This window comes from Trichosporon asahii (genome assembly GCF_000293215.1).
Source record: "Trichosporon asahii var. asahii CBS 2479 unplaced genomic scaffold scaffold00075, whole genome shotgun sequence".
In the NCBI taxonomy this organism is placed as follows: domain Eukaryota; kingdom Fungi; phylum Basidiomycota; class Tremellomycetes; order Trichosporonales; family Trichosporonaceae; genus Trichosporon; species Trichosporon asahii.
In genome coordinates this window covers 2,051,624-2,067,789 of record NW_014040850.1, presented here as the reverse complement: position 1 = coordinate 2,067,789, position 16,166 = coordinate 2,051,624, and the positions used below count along the sequence as shown (strand labels likewise).

Sequence of the window (16,166 nt, the reverse complement as noted above, 5' to 3'; positions counted from 1 at the left end):
AACTGGTGAGCAACTGGGCACACATTAAGCTGAGTGCATAGCCTCTAAGCCACAGATCTGACATCTGATTCTGTTGCTGAACTGACCCGCGATTGTGCTGTGCCTAAAGCGAACGCCACACCTTGTCCTAGCCGCGAACATTAGGCGAGACGCCTTTCATGGATAGCCCGGCAAACATGTCGGCACAAACTTGCAGTTCACGGGCGTCCATCACAGGTTTGACAAACCATACTACTCACTGCCTAAACGGCCTTTACTAACAATTCAAGAGCCTTCTATGGGCTTAGGCAAGCACCACGACTACTAGGGAAAGCGCAAGCATAACGTGTACTTTTGTGCGAATGCTCTCCCCTGAGCTCCTCTTCTTCGCAGTGGGGGTCATAGCGGCCTCAGAGGCGAGCGATGAGGAGGTAGCGTGAGAGATATGACCAAGAGGATCGTGGGGAGACCGGGAAGCGGCGGCGGACGCGGCTGTCATCAGTGTTGGCATCGAACAGCAAGTGAGCTTACCGTAAAGCTGCAACGCCCTCTCCATTGGGAGGAAGCCGTACTCGTCTGACTCGTCGCAACCCTCAGCACAAGTTATTAGAGCGAGGCCGTCTAGCTGAGTTCTGGTGTAGCACGGCCAAACTGTACCAAGGGTACCGTTGACGGTCTCACAACAGACGTTCAGGCAGTTCAAGATGTCAGACATGTTAGCAGAGCTTGACTGCTACTGAAGTGGCGCACAAGTCTTAGGGAGGCAACACTTATTCGTGTTCCAGAAGAGACAGAGCCACCGGTGTCGCTCGATTGGGCCACGCAGAGCCCATGTCCCTCAATCGATCAGCGATGTCCGCTCTGCCTTTGCAGCACAGCAGCCTCAGCAGACACCGCTGCGAGACATATTCACAACGGACATTTGGATGACTAGGCGATGCATGCTCGCTTCACTCGTGAGTATCGGGGCGGACACTTTGCAGACATCTCTACCGTGCCCGCCGGGCTTCATTACACCTTCGGCTCTCGGGCCAGTGCAAGTGTCCATTGAAGGCAACGATCCCATTTTTCAGTCGATACCCGATAATAGGGGTGGGCCTGGCGGTGGTACAGAACTTCTGACGCAAGCAAGTTGCGGGGAGTGATCCGAGACCTTTGACCACATTCCGGGGTTCGGATATGGACACCAATTCTGGATCGGTGTCACCCCCGGTCGTTCATGGCGAACCTTGTAACAGTCAGCCTATTGCTATGAGCTAAATTGCTGTGAAATGGAGTGCCAACTACTGATCTTAGGACACGGAAGCCTTCGGATCCACCTTGAAGCTTCGCTGCAGCACCACGTCAGTGACAAGCTCCCGATATGGCTCCATGCTACTTCTGCTAAGCTACACAAGAGACTGCATCCCTCATCGGAATACCTAATGGCTACAACTAACACCGTGCTTAGGCAACAATGGCAGCGGCCGCAACGGCGAGAACGAGAGCGGCAGCGAGCGAGGGGACAGTGCGCTCGCCAGCGGACTTCTTCTTGGCAGCCGCTGACGACTTGGCACCAGCCGAAGCAGAGTGCGAGCCCGACGCGGCGTGGGAGCCGGAGGCGGAGTGCGAGGCAGAGCCACCAATAGCCTTAGTGGCCGAAGCGGCGTGCGAAGCTGCGTTCGAGGCGCCCGACTTGATGGCCGAAGAGACCTGGGCAGCGCCAGACTTGACGGCAGAGGCACCGGCGCCAATGGCCGAAGTGGCCGAGGCGGCGGCTGGGGTCAGTGGCCGCATCTGATTGTCGTGGATAACAGAACTCACCCTGACGCTTCTCGACGACGACGTTGCACTTGGACTCGACGCCGGCGCACGAGAGGAACTCCTCGTGGGAGGAGGTGCCACAGAAGGAGGCGCCCTTGGCATCGGTGAAGATGTCACCGAGGCGATCGCAACAGGCGGCCTGAACGGCGAGGTCGATGTGGGTGCAGGCGAAGGACATTGTGATGGTGTGTTCTCTGAGGGATGGGAGACAGCTCACGGGAATGTCGTGCGGGGGCTTTATACATCTCGAAAGGAAGGGAGAGCCCGGGAGGTAACCTAGAGAGCACAGGTACTTGCTCTAGTTCGCATCTGACATCGGTGAACAAAGCCATGATGCTGGTCTTCGATTCCGCACAGCCCATGGCACGAGGGTGAAATGTGACACCAAAGGTGAGCACAAGGTGCAGTGGTGCGTGCCGTGTGCTGCGCAAAGCGCTATTTTGGTGCACGGCTCAGCCAACTCGGCACCTGAACATGCAATGCAGTAAGGCGTCTTTGAGGCGTTCATACAGGGGCTGTCGTATCCGAGACAGCCGGCCTGTTAGCAGCTCAGGTGCGCGATGGGCGCGAAGCGCGCAGAAACACGCCAAATTGGCCGTTTTGTGCAATTTTGTCCGTTTCTGCCACTTGATCCGTCCCTTGCCGTTTCTGCCAGGCGTTAGCCGTGCGCCTGTCAAGCAATCCTCGAATCCACCTCGCGACGCGCCAGCGGTTACTCTGCAGCCCCTGCGGAGTTGCTCTGAGCCGTATCAGCCGTAGCTTGGACATCGGGCTTAGCTCTTCGTTTGAGTTATTCTGGGACATTTTAAGAACTGTCTAAGGCCCGTGGGCTCAGCCTCAAAGCTTTAATATCTGAATGGCGTCCCAAAATGGAACATTGGAAAGCAATATTGGTCGAAACGCCGAGATTCCACTGTCAGCTGTTTGGGTCGACGACCGGCTCGGTCATCGGACCGATGCCTGTGCGCGCACATGCAAAATGCACAACGCGCAACGCACATGAGAGCATGGAATTGCGCCATGTGGGCTTGGGGATTCATTCGGAGCGAGCAGCAACGCTGTTAGAGTGCGCAGCAGCATCGCCCCCGGCTGGCCCGGTGGAGCCGCTGCCCACCGAGCACTGCGAGGGGAAACGGGGACGCTACGGCTCTACGGTCGATCGCAGGGGCGTGGCGTCGCCCAGTCCCCGTCGCGGCCTGCTGGGCAGCTTAGGAGCGAAGGCTGCGAATGGTATCTTTCCAGGGCTTCTCGTCATTGGTCGCCATCATCTATCGTCTCGCAGCATGCCTCTCTCGGTTCAACGGCACAGCACAAGGGACCTCCGGGGCTTCAGACTGTTCTGTTCGCAAGACAAGCAGTGGCTGCGGAACAGCGTCTTCCCGCAAGGTCGAGAGCGAAGGCGATGCGGGCGGGATCCGCTCCGACCTGGATCTGGAGCAGTTAGCGCCTAGCCAGCGTCGACACCCAAAATAGCCTGCCCACGGCCATTTCGAGCCTCTTCGGCTCCCAACAGCGTTGCACTGCCTGCATATTCCGCAGCTTGCTGTGAATCACATGCTCTGTCTGGTGCACATGCATGTACTGTCACTTATGCATTCACTAGAGTCAGACACGCCGAAGCCGCCGATAACTCGGCCGTCACGGCGATTACGATTAGAGTCTGGAACCAAACATTCCTACTGTATTATGAGACAGCGACCGGGAGACAAACCCGGGGCGATTACACCGATGACACACCGCACAGCCATACCATCCTCCCCATCCACGCATTACCCGTGGCTCGCACTGAACCGTCAGCTTTATTGAGAGCTCACCTCCTGCACACGTACAGCTCCTGGGCCCACGCCCTTAGTTGACCAGAATGGCCACCGCAGCGGCAGCGAGGAGCCCCATGGCGCTCAGACGACGCATGCGGGGAGCTTCGGCAACAGCTTGACCGATAGGAGATGTGACGGTTACCGCACCGCCGTCCTGTCGAGTCCGGGTTCGGATGATCACGGACTGATTGACGGCCGGGCTCGCCGACGACGAAGTCACAGCACTGCTTGACACAGCAGGCGCAAGACTGGCCTCCCCGCTCGGCAAGTTGGAGGCTTCGCTAGTCGCTGATTCGGAGGTGCTCGCCGTAACCTCCACGGTGCTGGCCGGAGCCTCGCTTGTAACGGTGACTGTTTCAGGAGCTGGCGCCTCTGCAGTGGCGGTAATTGGGACGGGGCTGGGCGAGGGCGAAGGCACGGGCGAGGGCTCGACAGACTGCACTGTAACTGTCTCCCTGATGGTGGCTTGGCTCGTGGGACGAGCCCTGGCCGTCGAGGTACGCCTAGGAGGTTCTGAGGAGGTACGGCGGGGGCGGGTGGAGGATGTGCGTCTCGGGCGAGAGGAGGATGTACGACGAGGCCGGCTCGAGGAAGTGCGGCGAGGACGGGCAGAGGACGTACGGCGGGGACGGGCTGAAGAAGTGCGACGAGGGCGGGCAGATGAGGTTCTGCGAGGGCGCGCCGACGTAGTGCGCCTAGGCCGCGCTGAAGAGGTACGGCGAGGGCGAGCGGAGGAGGTGCGCCTAGGACGAGCAGAGGAGGTGCGGCGCGGACGAGCTGAGGAAGTGCGGCGAGGGCGTGCAGAGGACGTCCGACGGGGACGAGTTGAAGTACGTCTGGGACGTCTCGACGTCGTGCGCTGGCGGGGCTCGAGGGGCGGCGCACCTTCCCTGCACACAGCGCTTTCGGTGGTGCAGGTGGTAAACTGCTCGATGAGCGGCTGGCCCTCGTCACCGCTCAAGAGGCAGTAGTCGTCACCGAGGGTGCCGGAAAGAACACCGCAGCAGTGCGAGAGCGCGGGCTCGGCCGCGGTGCAGTACACTGAGAGGGACATTAGTGTTGCTGATGAATGCGAGATGGAGAACTGTTCCAGCTATGCAATGCAGAGGTACTTATGCTGCTCGCGACCTGCTGCGCATGAGCACCAGACCTGGGGTCAGCTGGTCCGCGATGGAAGGGGCAGATCGAAAGCTATGCATGTAACACTGCACATCTTGGGACCAAACATGCATGCGACAGCGAAGTCAGAACGGAATGACGATCAGCCCAAAGCCGAAGCACAGGTCACACATCCTTGTTGCTCTCCGCGGCTGCCAGGCCCGCTCCTCCCTGCTTCGGTCAAGCAGCAGCTGGGAAGGCACTGACGGGTTAGCTGCTTCTGAACGCCCCCCAGCTTACGAGTGTATGGACTTCATTGGGTGAAGTAGGCTGCAGCAGCTGCGCCGACGAGTGCGAAGATGCTCACACGGCGGACACATGCACCAGATGCCACCTCACCATCGGTGGCCGAGACGGTGACAGCACCAGCGGCATTGGTCCTGGTAACAATGACCACGGGTCTGCTGGACGTAGTGGAGGCGGGAGTGTTGCTGCCACTGGAGGAGGTGCCAGGTGCAGACTGGCTGCCAGAAGTGGACTGGCGAGCGCTGGCGGAGGTCCGGAGCTGGCCGGAGGAAGACCCGGATGGGGGGGCTGCAACCGCAGAAGACCCGCCGGTGACAGCGACGGTCTCTTGGGAGGCGGAGCCTCCGTCCGCCGGTGCGTTGGATGATGCTGCGCTGTTGGACGCGGCCGCAGGGCCGTCAGAGGCGGGTGCGGCGTTCGGTGACTCCCCCGAATCACTGCCCGCTTGACTCTCGGCTGGGGCAGGAGCCTGACTGGGCTCCACTTGACTGGGAGCTGGCTGGCTCGGGGCAGCGGGGCTGGGAGCCTGACTGGCAGGCTGTTGATTGTTCGAGCTGCCACCGGAGCCTGAGTCAGAGTCGGAGTGGGACTCGGAGTGCGCGGAGGCAGGAGCAGCGGCGGGTGCAGGCGCGGCCGGGGAAGGCGGGGGGCTGGAAACTTGCGGTGCGGCGTTGGAAGTAGTTCTCGCTGCGGAGGTAGACGAGGGATACAGATGTTCGTCGAAGAGAGTGCCGAGGGCGCCGAGCGAGCCTTTCGCAGACTGGAAGGGTTCGTCAAGACAGATGGCAGTGCCCTCTGTGACGCATTCGAGGAAAAGGTCGTCGATGCGGTGTCGGAGAGAGGTGAAGATGCACTGGTCCCCGGTCAGGTGGCCGCCTAGCTCGTTGCAGCAGGTTGAGAGCGCTGGTTCGGGAGTGGTGCAGTACCAGCGGAAAGGCATGATGGCTTGGATCGATCTTGTTTGTGTTGGTGGGTTGAGAGGAGGTGCGATGTGAATGTAGTTGTAGAGCTGTTTGTGTCCGGCTCAACGAATGATGGTGCAAAGAGTCGCTCGCTCAGACAGTGACGAGAGGAGGCATGAGGGGGATCGCAGCTTATCGCAGGGGGAATTGAAAGGGATGCATGTGTCCTTCTACGACGATCTTGGAACCCAACGCGGCGGAGACGGAGAATGTCAGAACGGGTGGCGATCAAACGTCCCAGATGTCCCCGACCACCGGTGCTCCGTTCGCGCCTCCTTTCCAAATCACGGCCCTGACGTCTGGAAGGAGTCAGCTCAAATTCAGACAACACAAGGCAGCTTACCCGTCACGGTGTGGTCGAGTTGGCAAGAAGAGTCAAGCTCACAGCACCCAGCAACGTCAGGAGCCCGACGCGCCGCTTAACCCTGGCCGAGGAAGGCCGTCCAGAGGACGAGACAGTCACAGCGCCGCGCACTGGTGGCGGCGCTGGGTGGGACATAGTCACGGCTGGGGCATTCGTAGCTGTAGCGGGTGCGCGAATGACCTTGATCGAGCTCTCAGCGGCGGTAACCTCAGGCAATGCAGTCAAGTCCTTCTGTGACGGGGAGAGTTTCTCAAAGGCGAACAGGACGGAGCACATTGCGTCCTGGCCCCGGGAGCAGTTCAGGAACTGCATGTCGATGTTGGGTGCGTTGACTTGGGACACGACGCACTCGCTGTCGGCTGCTATGAGGATGCCGGAGAACTGGGCGCAGCAGATGGAGAGCAGCGGTTCGACCGTCTTACAGAACACGGGCTTCTCCATTGCTGAGCAGGGCGCTTGAGGTGGATGTTTGCTGGGCTAGGATGGGTGAGGTGTTAGAAGACGGTGAGAATATGCACAGCAGTGCGTGCAAGCGTGCAAGCTGTGGTCCTCGGGATCTGGATGGTCCTCCTTCGCACCGCAAAACGTCGATCCATGCTGTGTGCGGAAGGAGGGTCTGGACACACTATGCATGTAACACACCCTGCGGCCTGCGGGCGATTAGACTGGAGAACCAAACACACTAGCGAGTCCGTTTCGCAGTTCGCCGATCCTTTCGCGTGGACCACGCACGGTCCGCACCTCCTTTGGCTATGGTACAATCCGTTCGACTTCTGACGCTGTCCGAGTTCTCGTGCTGGGGTCAGGTCAAACGATACGGGGCGAACTTACTCAACGTGGTTGACGATGGGGTTACTGCGCAAGCATGGCGAGAGCAACGGCACCGAGAAGAGCGAGCACGCTGAGACGGCGCTCGACACGGGCGGAACTCGAAGGCGAGGGCAGGGCGCTGCCGGCACTTGCGCCTGAGCGACTGGCGGACGCCTTGTCCGAGGAGCTCGTTGCGCCGGCGGTCTTGGAGGGACTGGGGCCAGTTGCAGCAGAAGACTTGAGGGTCTGAGGGCCCTTGGAGGTCGACCCATCCGCTGGGACAGCAGCGGCCGTGTCGCTGCCGCTGGTAGTCCCGGCGTCGCTGGACTGGCTGAAGGCAGTGCCAGTAGGCGACGCACTGTCCGACGACGATCCGTCACTTGCCGATCCCGACTCGCTTGAAGCGCTGGCGCTCGCGCTCTCAGTCCCTGTTGCCGAGGAGGCGGAGGGGTCTTCCCCGCCCACGGCCGAGGTCGCGTTGGTAGTTCCGGTGACGGGAGTGGTCACACCGAGGCCGCCGGAGACACCGTCGTGGACACTGCCGTCGGAGCAGGTGCTGCTCTCGCCCTGGGCGCAGCCCTGGAAGCGGCCGCCGATTTCCGGGCTGTTAGCCAGCGAAAGGACGCATTGGTCGCCTTGGACTGTGCCGCTCAGCTGCTGGCAGCAGATGGAGAGCAGAGGCTCGACGGTCCTGCACGAGACAGTGTTGGCCATGTTGCTGTTTTGATGACGGTGGAAGGTCGTAAGGTCGAGAAGTTAGACGCCGACGAGAGGATGGGAGACAAGTAGAAGATGAAAGATGGTTGAGTCGGAAAGAGCAAAGGAGACTTCTGGAGGGGCGAAAGAAGCAGGCGCAGAAGAGTTAAGGGGAAGGGGTCGTTCCCACCACCGTCGAGGGGATCGAGAGTTGTTTACTCGATGTGTGCGAGGTGTGGGCAGATGTTACGGAAGGTGACGCTGGCAGGGACAGCTTTAGGCACTAGTTCCCCAGATGGCTGCGAAACGTAAACACGCCCATGCGGACACACCGGTCCGGCCTCCACTTTCGTTCTTCCTTCTCGTGATCTCGATCTCTCGATCAACGCCCTTGGAAGGTCTTAAAACTTGATCATCTGGAGCACGATGCACGCATTGCCTTAACCGTAGCGAAGGCGACGGCGCCTGCCGCAGATCGCGTAGTCTTAGATCCTTGGCGCCAGAAGAAGGCAGGGGCAGGCAGAGGATTACGGTTGCCTCGGTGCGAGAGCCGAGAATCGGTGTTCTACGAAATCACCCTGAGCAGCTGGGGGCAGTCACCCAAACCTTATCTCCAGCCAACAACAAACATGGTGCCCCTCAACTTCGTAACAATACACCAGTGCCGTGTTATGCATACGAGCGCGACCAAAAATGATTGATACAAAATACACTGTTGTCTTAGACCTTGTAGTTGATGAAGTAGTCCCAGTCGTGCTCCACCCAGGCAAGCATGTACTCGTCCACACCTCCCGGCTCATCCTCGTCGTACTCATACTCATCGTCCTCGCCCTCAGCGACTGCAGCACCAGGGGCAGGCGTTGCGCTGCCGCTGGCTGGAACAGAAGCAGAGGGGGCAAGCGACTGAGACTGCGCCTGCCTCGCGACAGGACGCTCGGGCCGTTTGTCGGTGAACTCTGCAAAGTCCATCTCCCCCTCGCCCTGCGCCACGCGCGCGGCAGCGGCGTCCTCCTCGTCCTCGACTTCAGCGAGCGCCTCGACGAACTCGCGCTGTTGACCGAGACGCGGCTCAGCAACGGTCGCATCTTCGGCCTCAGGGGCAGCCTCGACTTCGATGTCCTCAATGCGGTCGTCGTCCTCGACGGCCGCCTCGTCCTGCAGCACATCCTTCCAGTTTGTCTTGGCGAAGAAGTCGGTCGTGAAGTCGCCGTCCTGGATGACCATGCGGTCCAGCTCGCGCTTCTGGCACTGACGTTTCCAGATTGCGTCCTCCACGGTCGCAGTCGAAACGAAGCGGTAGATGTGCACCTCGCGCGTCTGACCGATTCGGTGCGCACGGTCCATGCACTGCTTGTCCATGGCTGGGTTCCAGTCCGAGTCGTAGAAGAACACAGTGTCGGCTCCTGTCAGGTTGATTCCGACACCTCCAGAACGCGAGCTGGCGATGAAACAGAAGATGCGAGGGTCACTGTTGAAGCGCTCGGTCAGCACTTGGCGGTCCTCGATCTTCGTGCTTCCGTCCAGGCGCAAGTAGCGGTGGCCGTTGAAGTTCAGGAAGATCTCAAGGATGTCCAGGACACGCGTCATCTGGGTGAAGATGAGACATCGGTGACCTCCCGCCTTCAGATCTCGCAGCATTTCGGCAAGCTTCTGCAGCTTGCCACAGTCGTACTGCAGAAGGGAGGCATCAGGGAAGGCGATCTGGAGTCGGACAGTGGCGTCGTGCAGGGTATCAAACTCCGGGTCGGTCAGGCTAGAGTGCTCGGGGTCGACGCCCGGAAGAGCCAAGTTGGCAACATCTCGGGCGACGGCGTTGGGAGGGATTACAGCGAACTTGTTCAGTAGCGGAGTGACCAATTGTTCTCGTTCGGCGTATGACCTGACCAATGGCGCAGCCGGAGGTGGGTGTTCTCCGTACTGGTCACTGATGCCATGCGGCTGAGAAGCTGGTAGCAGGTAGTTTGGAAGGTCGGAAAGCATCTTGAGAGTGGTACGGCCGTAGATGGGTCCGCTCTGGCAGCGCCGCCGGTTGATGTCACGGAGCGCTCGCCAGCGCTCCATGCTTTGCTGTTGCTGCTTCCACTCGCGGTACTTCGCCCAGCCAGAAGGCGTTCGGGTATCGAACTTTGGAGCCTTCGCTGGCTTGGCGTCGTCGGCAAAGGGCAGCTGGTCACTGGCATCGAGACGGGCGCGCATGCCAGCGACCCATCCTGACTCAGCCTCGTGACCGGTTACACTCAAATTCAGAGCCCCGATGTCGAGCTCGTCGTTCGCTTCGAGCAGTCGCTTGCGAACGAGAACGTCGAGTGGAGAGAAGTCGGTCGCGACGCCGCGGTCCATTGCGAAGCTGGTTCGGACGGGACGGACCTCGAACAAGTCAGGATGGTTGCAGACCTTGCGGAGCTGCATCAGCGTATTGACGACGCCGAGGTAGCCGCCGCTTGTGAGCGCCTCCTTGGTCGAAGCGCGAGACATGAACTCGTCGTACAAGAATCGCTGACGCTTGGACAGACGGCAGTAAACAACGTGTTCGAACTTGCCGGGGAGCTGGGTTTCGACTTCGGACTTGAGACGACGGAGGATGAAAGGTCGCAGCAATGTGTGCAACCTGTTCACCATCTCGATGGTATCCTCGTCCATCGCTTCTCCAGACTCGACCGCCTTGTCCATAGGGTCTGGGAGTCAGCTTTCTGTGTAGGAAACCGCTAGCGATTTAAACTCACTTGAGAACCATTCCATGAACTCCTTGTGGTTGGCGAAGCCGACCACAGCGGTGGCGTCTGCCGTGATACCGTTGGGCATGAGGAAGTAGAGCAAACTCCACAGCTCCATCAGGTTGTTCTGCAGTGGTGTACCCGTCAAGAGCAAGCGATGCTGCGTTTTGAAGCCGAGGAGTGTCTGCCACCGCTGACTGCGGAAATTCTTGATGTTGTGCGCCTCGTCGAGAATCATGTAGCACCAGTTCTTGCGCCTGAAGATGTGCTGGTCGGCGAGCACGATCTGATAGCTGGTAATGCACACCTGCCAATGGTTTTCCGTGTTCCAGCCCACGCGCTTCTCCTTACGCTCCTTCTGGTTACCGTAGTAGGTCAGAACCTTCATGCCGGGCAAAAACTTTTTGAACTCCATCTCCCAGTTCAGAATGACAGAGGTGGGGACGATGATGAGGTGAGGACCCCAAACACCTTTGTCGCACGCAAGATGACCAAGAAGAGCGATAGTCTGGATCGTTTTTCTGCTGTTAGCTACGTGAGGGCTCCCGGAAGCTCACCCAAGACCCATCTCGTCGGCCAGGATACCGTTCATGTTGTTGCCATAAAGTGATGCGAGCCACTCCATACCGGCTTGCTGATAAGGACGGAGGGTTCCGCGGAGCAAGAAAGGAGGCTTGAGCTTGGGTGCATTCGGGTCTTCAGGCTCAGGCTCGCCCTCTTCCACCTCCTCTTCGTCGTCGGTGACCTCTTCACTACTCGTGAGGGAGGGCGTTGGCTCGGGAGTGGACTCCATCTCCACGTCGGATTCCTCCTTGGCATCCGCTTCCTCGGTTGTGTCGGGGGCCGGGTCTGGAATGATCTGAACTTTGGGTTTCTTCGGCTTGTTCGAGATAAGGGCTTGCGGGGTGTCTGGAGGGGTCCAAACTTGGCGAGCGCGACGCTGGCGCTTGCCTTCGATAATCAAACCAGGAGGCGATGAGCCACGGTGAGCGAGCGCTTCATCCGTCAGGGACTTGTCGACCGTCGGCTCCGCTCCAGCACCGTGATGCTGGTCGGTCGTGGAGTCCGTATCCGCTGGCCCGAGACCCGATGCATCTGTGTGCCCGTTCGGCTGCGCAGAGGATTCTTGAGACCCGTTGGCGAGCGGAGCCTCCTCAGGTGCAACCGCTCGGACGGTTGCCGTGGCGGAGGTTTGCGCTTGAACCGACGCGGAGAGCTCCTGTACCCCAGCCTCGGTGTCGACGTCCACCTCGACCTCGGTCTCAGCTATTGTCTCCTTCACAGTCTCCACCGAAACCTTTGCGACTTCCTGCACATCTTCAGCCTTGGGGTCCTCCCCGGTAGGAGCGCCAGCCTCAGACTCATCGCCTTCCGCATCCACTGCCTCCTCGGCTTCGGCTTCCATCCCAGGCATGGGGTAGCCATAGCGCTTGAGCAGTTCCTCGATCGGCATCTCGGCATCCTTGAGAAGTCCCTCATCCTCAGAATCGGCATCCGAAGCGGCGTTCTCGCCCATTTCGACGTCGAAGGCGGCATCCTGGGCGTCGCGCTCCGAGTCGGAGCCATGAAATTCGGCATCGTTCGCATCTGGATCGGGCGTCGAGGCGGCAGCAGCTAACGAGCGGCGCTGTATACGTTTCGAGCGGGGTCGTGGCGGAGGCAGCTCTTCCTCAGCCTGCTCCTCGTTAGGGCCGGGGGATGAGGCCAGAATTTCTTCCGTCTGTGCAGAAGCAAGGGCGTCGTTCTCAGTGGGGCCGTCCATGCCTGGCCCCTGTGTCAGCGGGGCCCTCTCCACATCGTCCGTGTCCACCGCTGGAACGGGACGAGTGCCGTTAGCGGGCGCGGTCGAAGGTTGAGAAGCCAAAACATCCTCTACAAGAACAAGAGACGTGTCACCTAAGGTCAGGTCACCGGCTGCCTCAGGCTCAGCTTCGTCCGAAGGAGGGGCGGTTATGTCGGCGGGTGTCTCTGGTTCTTCGCCCGCGGTGCCGACAAGCAGACGCAGAGCCTCATGTCGAGACTCGTCGTCTTCCTCGTCTTCTTCCTCCGAGCCAGAACCTTCCTCCCCACTCTCCTCTTCTGAGAGGTCGTCCGCAGCTTCACTCTCAGCAGCGGTCGGTCCGGCGTCCGTCTCCTTGGCTTCCGTCTCCTTGGCTTCCATGTCAACGTCTCCTGCCTCTTCGTCGTCGCTCTCCTCAGCAGCTGAGACATCGTCGGTAGCGTCGGAATCATCAGAATCGGATTCGTACCCTTCTCCCCCTCCCATCATGTGATCTCGCTGTCCTTCGAGGAGTCCAGTGCTCCGTTGGAGCATGTTCTGAAGATGTTCCTTACCGAGGCGATCTTGCTCGAGCTTCTCCTGCGCTGCGATCTTGGCGCGAACGATCTGTTGTCAGCTACGCGACGCCCACATGAGCATACCTTGACAGCCAGACCCCAGCGCTTCCGCAGACCCTTGACCATGTCTTTGGCTTTGCGCTTGCGCTCTTTCTCCTGAGCTTGACGCTCGCGCTCATCCTTGTTCTGGATGTGCTCCCAGTAAAGCTGAATGCCACGCGCAATGCGCTTGCACACCTGAGGCTTCATCTTGGCCTCGTAGATCATGGCGTTGCGCACCTGTACCATGTGCGACATGAGACTGTCTTGAAAGTCGGTCGCACGCGGCGGCGGTCCAACGGGAGCCTTCTTCTGATGACTCCGATCGCGGACCTTCGTTTCAGGCCCTTCGTCTTCCTCGTCCAGCAAGCGCAACAAGCGCCCCTGGTGCTGCAACCAATTGACGCGGTTCCGTAACCAACCGGCTCGTAAGGCGGCTTGCTCGAGGAATTGCATTGTCGTTGGCGGTCCCGTATCCTCGATGTGGATGTACGACTCGAGAATCTTGGAGATGTCGCCATCATGCTGCGGCTTGGTAAGAGGTCGTTGGTTGGGATCGGTGTAGATGATGCGCGAGGGACCAGATCGTCGCCACTTAGGTCGCTCTGGTGGTGGTGGGAAGGGGAGATGAGCAAGAGACGGGAGGGCGACTGGTTCCGGCTCAGGCTCTGGTGTCGGTGATTTCGCTGGCGTCTGAGCAGGCGAAGAGGAACGCGGAGAGGCTGTCGCACTAGGTTCCGACTTGCGTAAAGCCCGTACTTTCTTTGCGGGCAGATTAGGCATCGACTGCCTCCCCCGCTTCTTCCCCTTCTGTACCGGTTGCTCCTCCGGTTCGGTAGAGAGTTCGGTCTCAGGCTCGACGTGCATGGTAGCACGCCGTCCCTTCTTCCCCTTGCCTTTCGCAGTCGTCTTAAGAGCTGGCGTCGGGGCCCGGGAGGATTCAGCCTCTGACTCAGGCTCAGCAGTCGCAGACGGGGCTGACTTGCGGCCTTTGCCCTTTACCGATGCAGTAGCGGCTGGCGCAGCTGGCTCCGGCTCCGGCTCAGGAACAGCCTTCGCTTTTCCTTTGCCTTTCGGCGTCGGCTTTGCGATTGCTGTTACGTTGCCGACCATATTGGACTTCTGCTGCAGCTGCCTGCGTGTCGTCCTTGCGCGTCCGAACGCTTGAGCGGGTTGGACGCCTGGGATGATCGAGTTCGGGATGAGGCTGAGCAAGTCATAGTCTTTGTTCTTGTACTAGTTTATGTCAGCTTGTATGTTGCGAGTCCGCAGCTTACCTCTAGGAACACAGGCGAGTTGTCGTTCTTGGCGTCCTCTGGGTCCCAGCCTTCGAGGATGCTGACGTATCGCTCGAGGTGGAACTTCTCCTTGACGGCCATGTCATGTTCCTCGACGACGGTACGGAGCAGAGCCTCTTTCTCGTGGATCAACTCTTCGCGTCGCGCAGCCATGCCCTCAGGCCCAAGCTTCCAGATGGCGCGCTCCATCTCCTCCTGGCTGACGGCACGACCACTAGGGCGCGCAGAGCGCTTGTCGGTGTACGATACGTCGCTGGGGCGGTTGCGTAGAGCCCGTCCGCGTGATGGCCCCGCGGCACTCGGGCCCGCCTGGCCCGCTGCATCGTGGTCCATGGCGGCACGCGGGCGGTTGCTTCAGGTCGAGATTTGGACGGCCTCCACTTTCGGGTGTTGACACTGACGCGCCTGGGCGAGTTCTAGGGCGACATCGAGTCGATGCGGCGAAGTGGTTCAAATTCGATCAGGCGGTTCGTGTACACGTTCCTGGTCACGGAAAAAGGTCGATTTCGGCGGGGAAGCGGGTTGGACGCGCGAACGATGGAAATGCGGGGGAGTGGATTGAGTTGAGTGTCGTTGGAAGCGGCTGGGGTGGATCTGGGCCAGGATAATCCCGCACGGCGAAAGGACATGGCAGCGTGCCTGACGCCGCCCCTTGTTGACAATGACGTTGGAGGGTGAGGCCGATGACCTGGCTCATGTAGACATCTCCTTACAACCAGGCCGCTCACCCTATCGACCACAGCAAACATGCAGGGCCCGAAAACCGTCACAGCATTGAGCCTCCTGTCCATGGACCCGTCACCGACAGTTGCTGCGTCTGCGCAGCAGGCTGCGCGGACAAAACATGGCCTCGTCAACGTGACCCGGCTGGTGCGGGCTCTTGAAAGGATGGACCAGGAGGAGGACATGAGCTGGCTCGAGGTTCAGAAAACCTGGGAGGTAAGCTGTCCGGGCGGTGATCGTAGCTGACAAGACAGACTGTACTGTACGCTCGAGCGCTTCTGCAAGCCTTGCGCGATTCAAATGAACAGTGAGCTGGCCACATTCCCTCTGTCAGCTGACAGCAGAGCATCAACGACCGCAGCTACGCTGGATGATCTGGAACGTATCCTCGCTCGTGTAGAGGTTCAGGTTCAGGACTCGGCAAGGGTACGTCCCCTGTAAGAGAAGCGCAACTGACTTCAGCACGTTTCTGCGCCTGCTCCGCCGTCGTCGTTGCCGTACATTCAGCTTCCGACGCCGCCAGAGGAGGCGGCCGCCGAGGACTTGCTGGAAGCTCACGTGCCGACGAAGCTGGAGGACGAGCCTGTGGAGCTGGAAATTCCCGTTGCGGCACCGTCAGCTGCACCAGCGGTTGTCGTGACGCCAACAGCGTCGAAGGCGTTCGACATGGCGGACTACTTTGCTCGGCGCGAGCAGGAGTCAAAGCAGGGCGGCGACGCTGGTCTGCTCCCGCTGAAATCGAAGGTGGCGAAGGACCCGATGGACGAGGAGGGCATGCGGCAGCGCCTGCTCGCCGGCGCCAACTCAAAGGGCATGGGCGCGCGCGAGCTCCAGGAGGAACTGAGCGGGCAGCTCGCCGGCGTAAGCGTTCATGGTCGACTGAGAAGCTGACGGAAACAGATGTCGCACCAGCTGAAACTAAACGCACTCCAGTTCAGCAGCAGCCTCGAGAACGAGAAGAGCCTGCTGCAGAACTCACAGGACGTCCTCGAGCGTGAGCTGCCTGGCGGACCCCACCATATAGCTGACTCCTACAGAAAACCTGGACGGCACACTCAAGTCCAAGGGCAACCTCGATCAGGTATCGCGCAAGGGACGCAGCACAACGTGCATGCAGCTTGGCATCATGGTCACTGTGTTCATCATCTTTGTGTGGACATACATGCTTATCAGGTTTACGTAGAGCACGCTCATTATGCCTACTTGACGTCACGTCTTGC

The 16,166-nt window shown here is 59.8% G+C and overlaps 8 protein-coding genes across 8 annotated transcripts; 1 reads left to right on the top strand and 7 right to left on the bottom strand.

The window, feature by feature from the left end:
- Positions 1-283: 283 nt before the first annotated feature.
- A1Q1_06390 (uncharacterized protein) lies at positions 284-694 on the bottom strand (the record flags this gene model as incomplete). Its single annotated transcript, XM_014321504.1, has 1 exon — positions 284-694. One exon carries the CDS (start codon positions 692-694, stop codon positions 284-286), a length of 411 nt encoding a protein of 136 aa, XP_014176979.1.
- Positions 695-1,425: 731 nt separating this feature from the next.
- A1Q1_06389 (uncharacterized protein) lies at positions 1,426-1,960 on the bottom strand (the record flags this gene model as incomplete). The annotated part of the gene is made up of 2 exons (XM_014321503.1): positions 1,426-1,736; positions 1,783-1,960. 2 exons carry the CDS (start codon positions 1,958-1,960, stop codon positions 1,426-1,428), a joined length of 489 nt encoding a protein of 162 aa, XP_014176978.1.
- A 1,670-nt stretch (positions 1,961-3,630) lies between these two features.
- A1Q1_06388 (putative ATP-dependent RNA helicase) lies at positions 3,631-4,653 on the bottom strand (the record flags this gene model as incomplete). Its single annotated transcript, XM_014321502.1, has 1 exon — positions 3,631-4,653. The coding sequence occupies one exon, from the start codon at positions 4,651-4,653 to the stop codon at positions 3,631-3,633; it is 1,023 nt and encodes a 340-aa protein (XP_014176977.1).
- A 357-nt stretch (positions 4,654-5,010) lies between these two features.
- A1Q1_06387 (uncharacterized protein) lies at positions 5,011-5,943 on the bottom strand (the record flags this gene model as incomplete). Its single annotated transcript, XM_014321501.1, has 1 exon — positions 5,011-5,943. The coding sequence occupies one exon, from the start codon at positions 5,941-5,943 to the stop codon at positions 5,011-5,013; it is 933 nt and encodes a 310-aa protein (XP_014176976.1).
- A 368-nt stretch (positions 5,944-6,311) lies between these two features.
- Positions 6,312-6,770, bottom strand: A1Q1_06386 (uncharacterized protein; the record flags this gene model as incomplete). Its single annotated transcript, XM_014321500.1, has 1 exon — positions 6,312-6,770. One exon carries the CDS (start codon positions 6,768-6,770, stop codon positions 6,312-6,314), a length of 459 nt encoding a protein of 152 aa, XP_014176975.1.
- A 411-nt stretch (positions 6,771-7,181) lies between these two features.
- On the bottom strand, positions 7,182-7,853 carry A1Q1_06385 (uncharacterized protein; the record flags this gene model as incomplete). Its single annotated transcript, XM_014321499.1, has 1 exon — positions 7,182-7,853. The coding sequence occupies one exon, from the start codon at positions 7,851-7,853 to the stop codon at positions 7,182-7,184; it is 672 nt and encodes a 223-aa protein (XP_014176974.1).
- A 702-nt stretch (positions 7,854-8,555) lies between these two features.
- A1Q1_06384 (uncharacterized protein) lies at positions 8,556-14,556 on the bottom strand (the record flags this gene model as incomplete). Its single annotated transcript, XM_014321498.1, has 5 exons — positions 8,556-10,510; positions 10,559-11,080; positions 11,135-12,920; positions 12,971-14,161; positions 14,203-14,556. 5 exons carry the CDS (start codon positions 14,554-14,556, stop codon positions 8,556-8,558), a joined length of 5,808 nt encoding a protein of 1,935 aa, XP_014176973.1.
- Positions 14,557-14,970: 414 nt separating this feature from the next.
- A1Q1_06383 (uncharacterized protein) lies at positions 14,971-16,129 on the top strand (the record flags this gene model as incomplete). The annotated part of the gene is made up of 5 exons (XM_014321497.1): positions 14,971-15,162; positions 15,220-15,372; positions 15,454-15,807; positions 15,880-15,940; positions 15,984-16,129. The coding sequence occupies 5 exons, from the start codon at positions 14,971-14,973 to the stop codon at positions 16,127-16,129; spliced, it is 906 nt and encodes a 301-aa protein (XP_014176972.1).
- Positions 16,130-16,166: the final 37 nt, after the last annotated feature.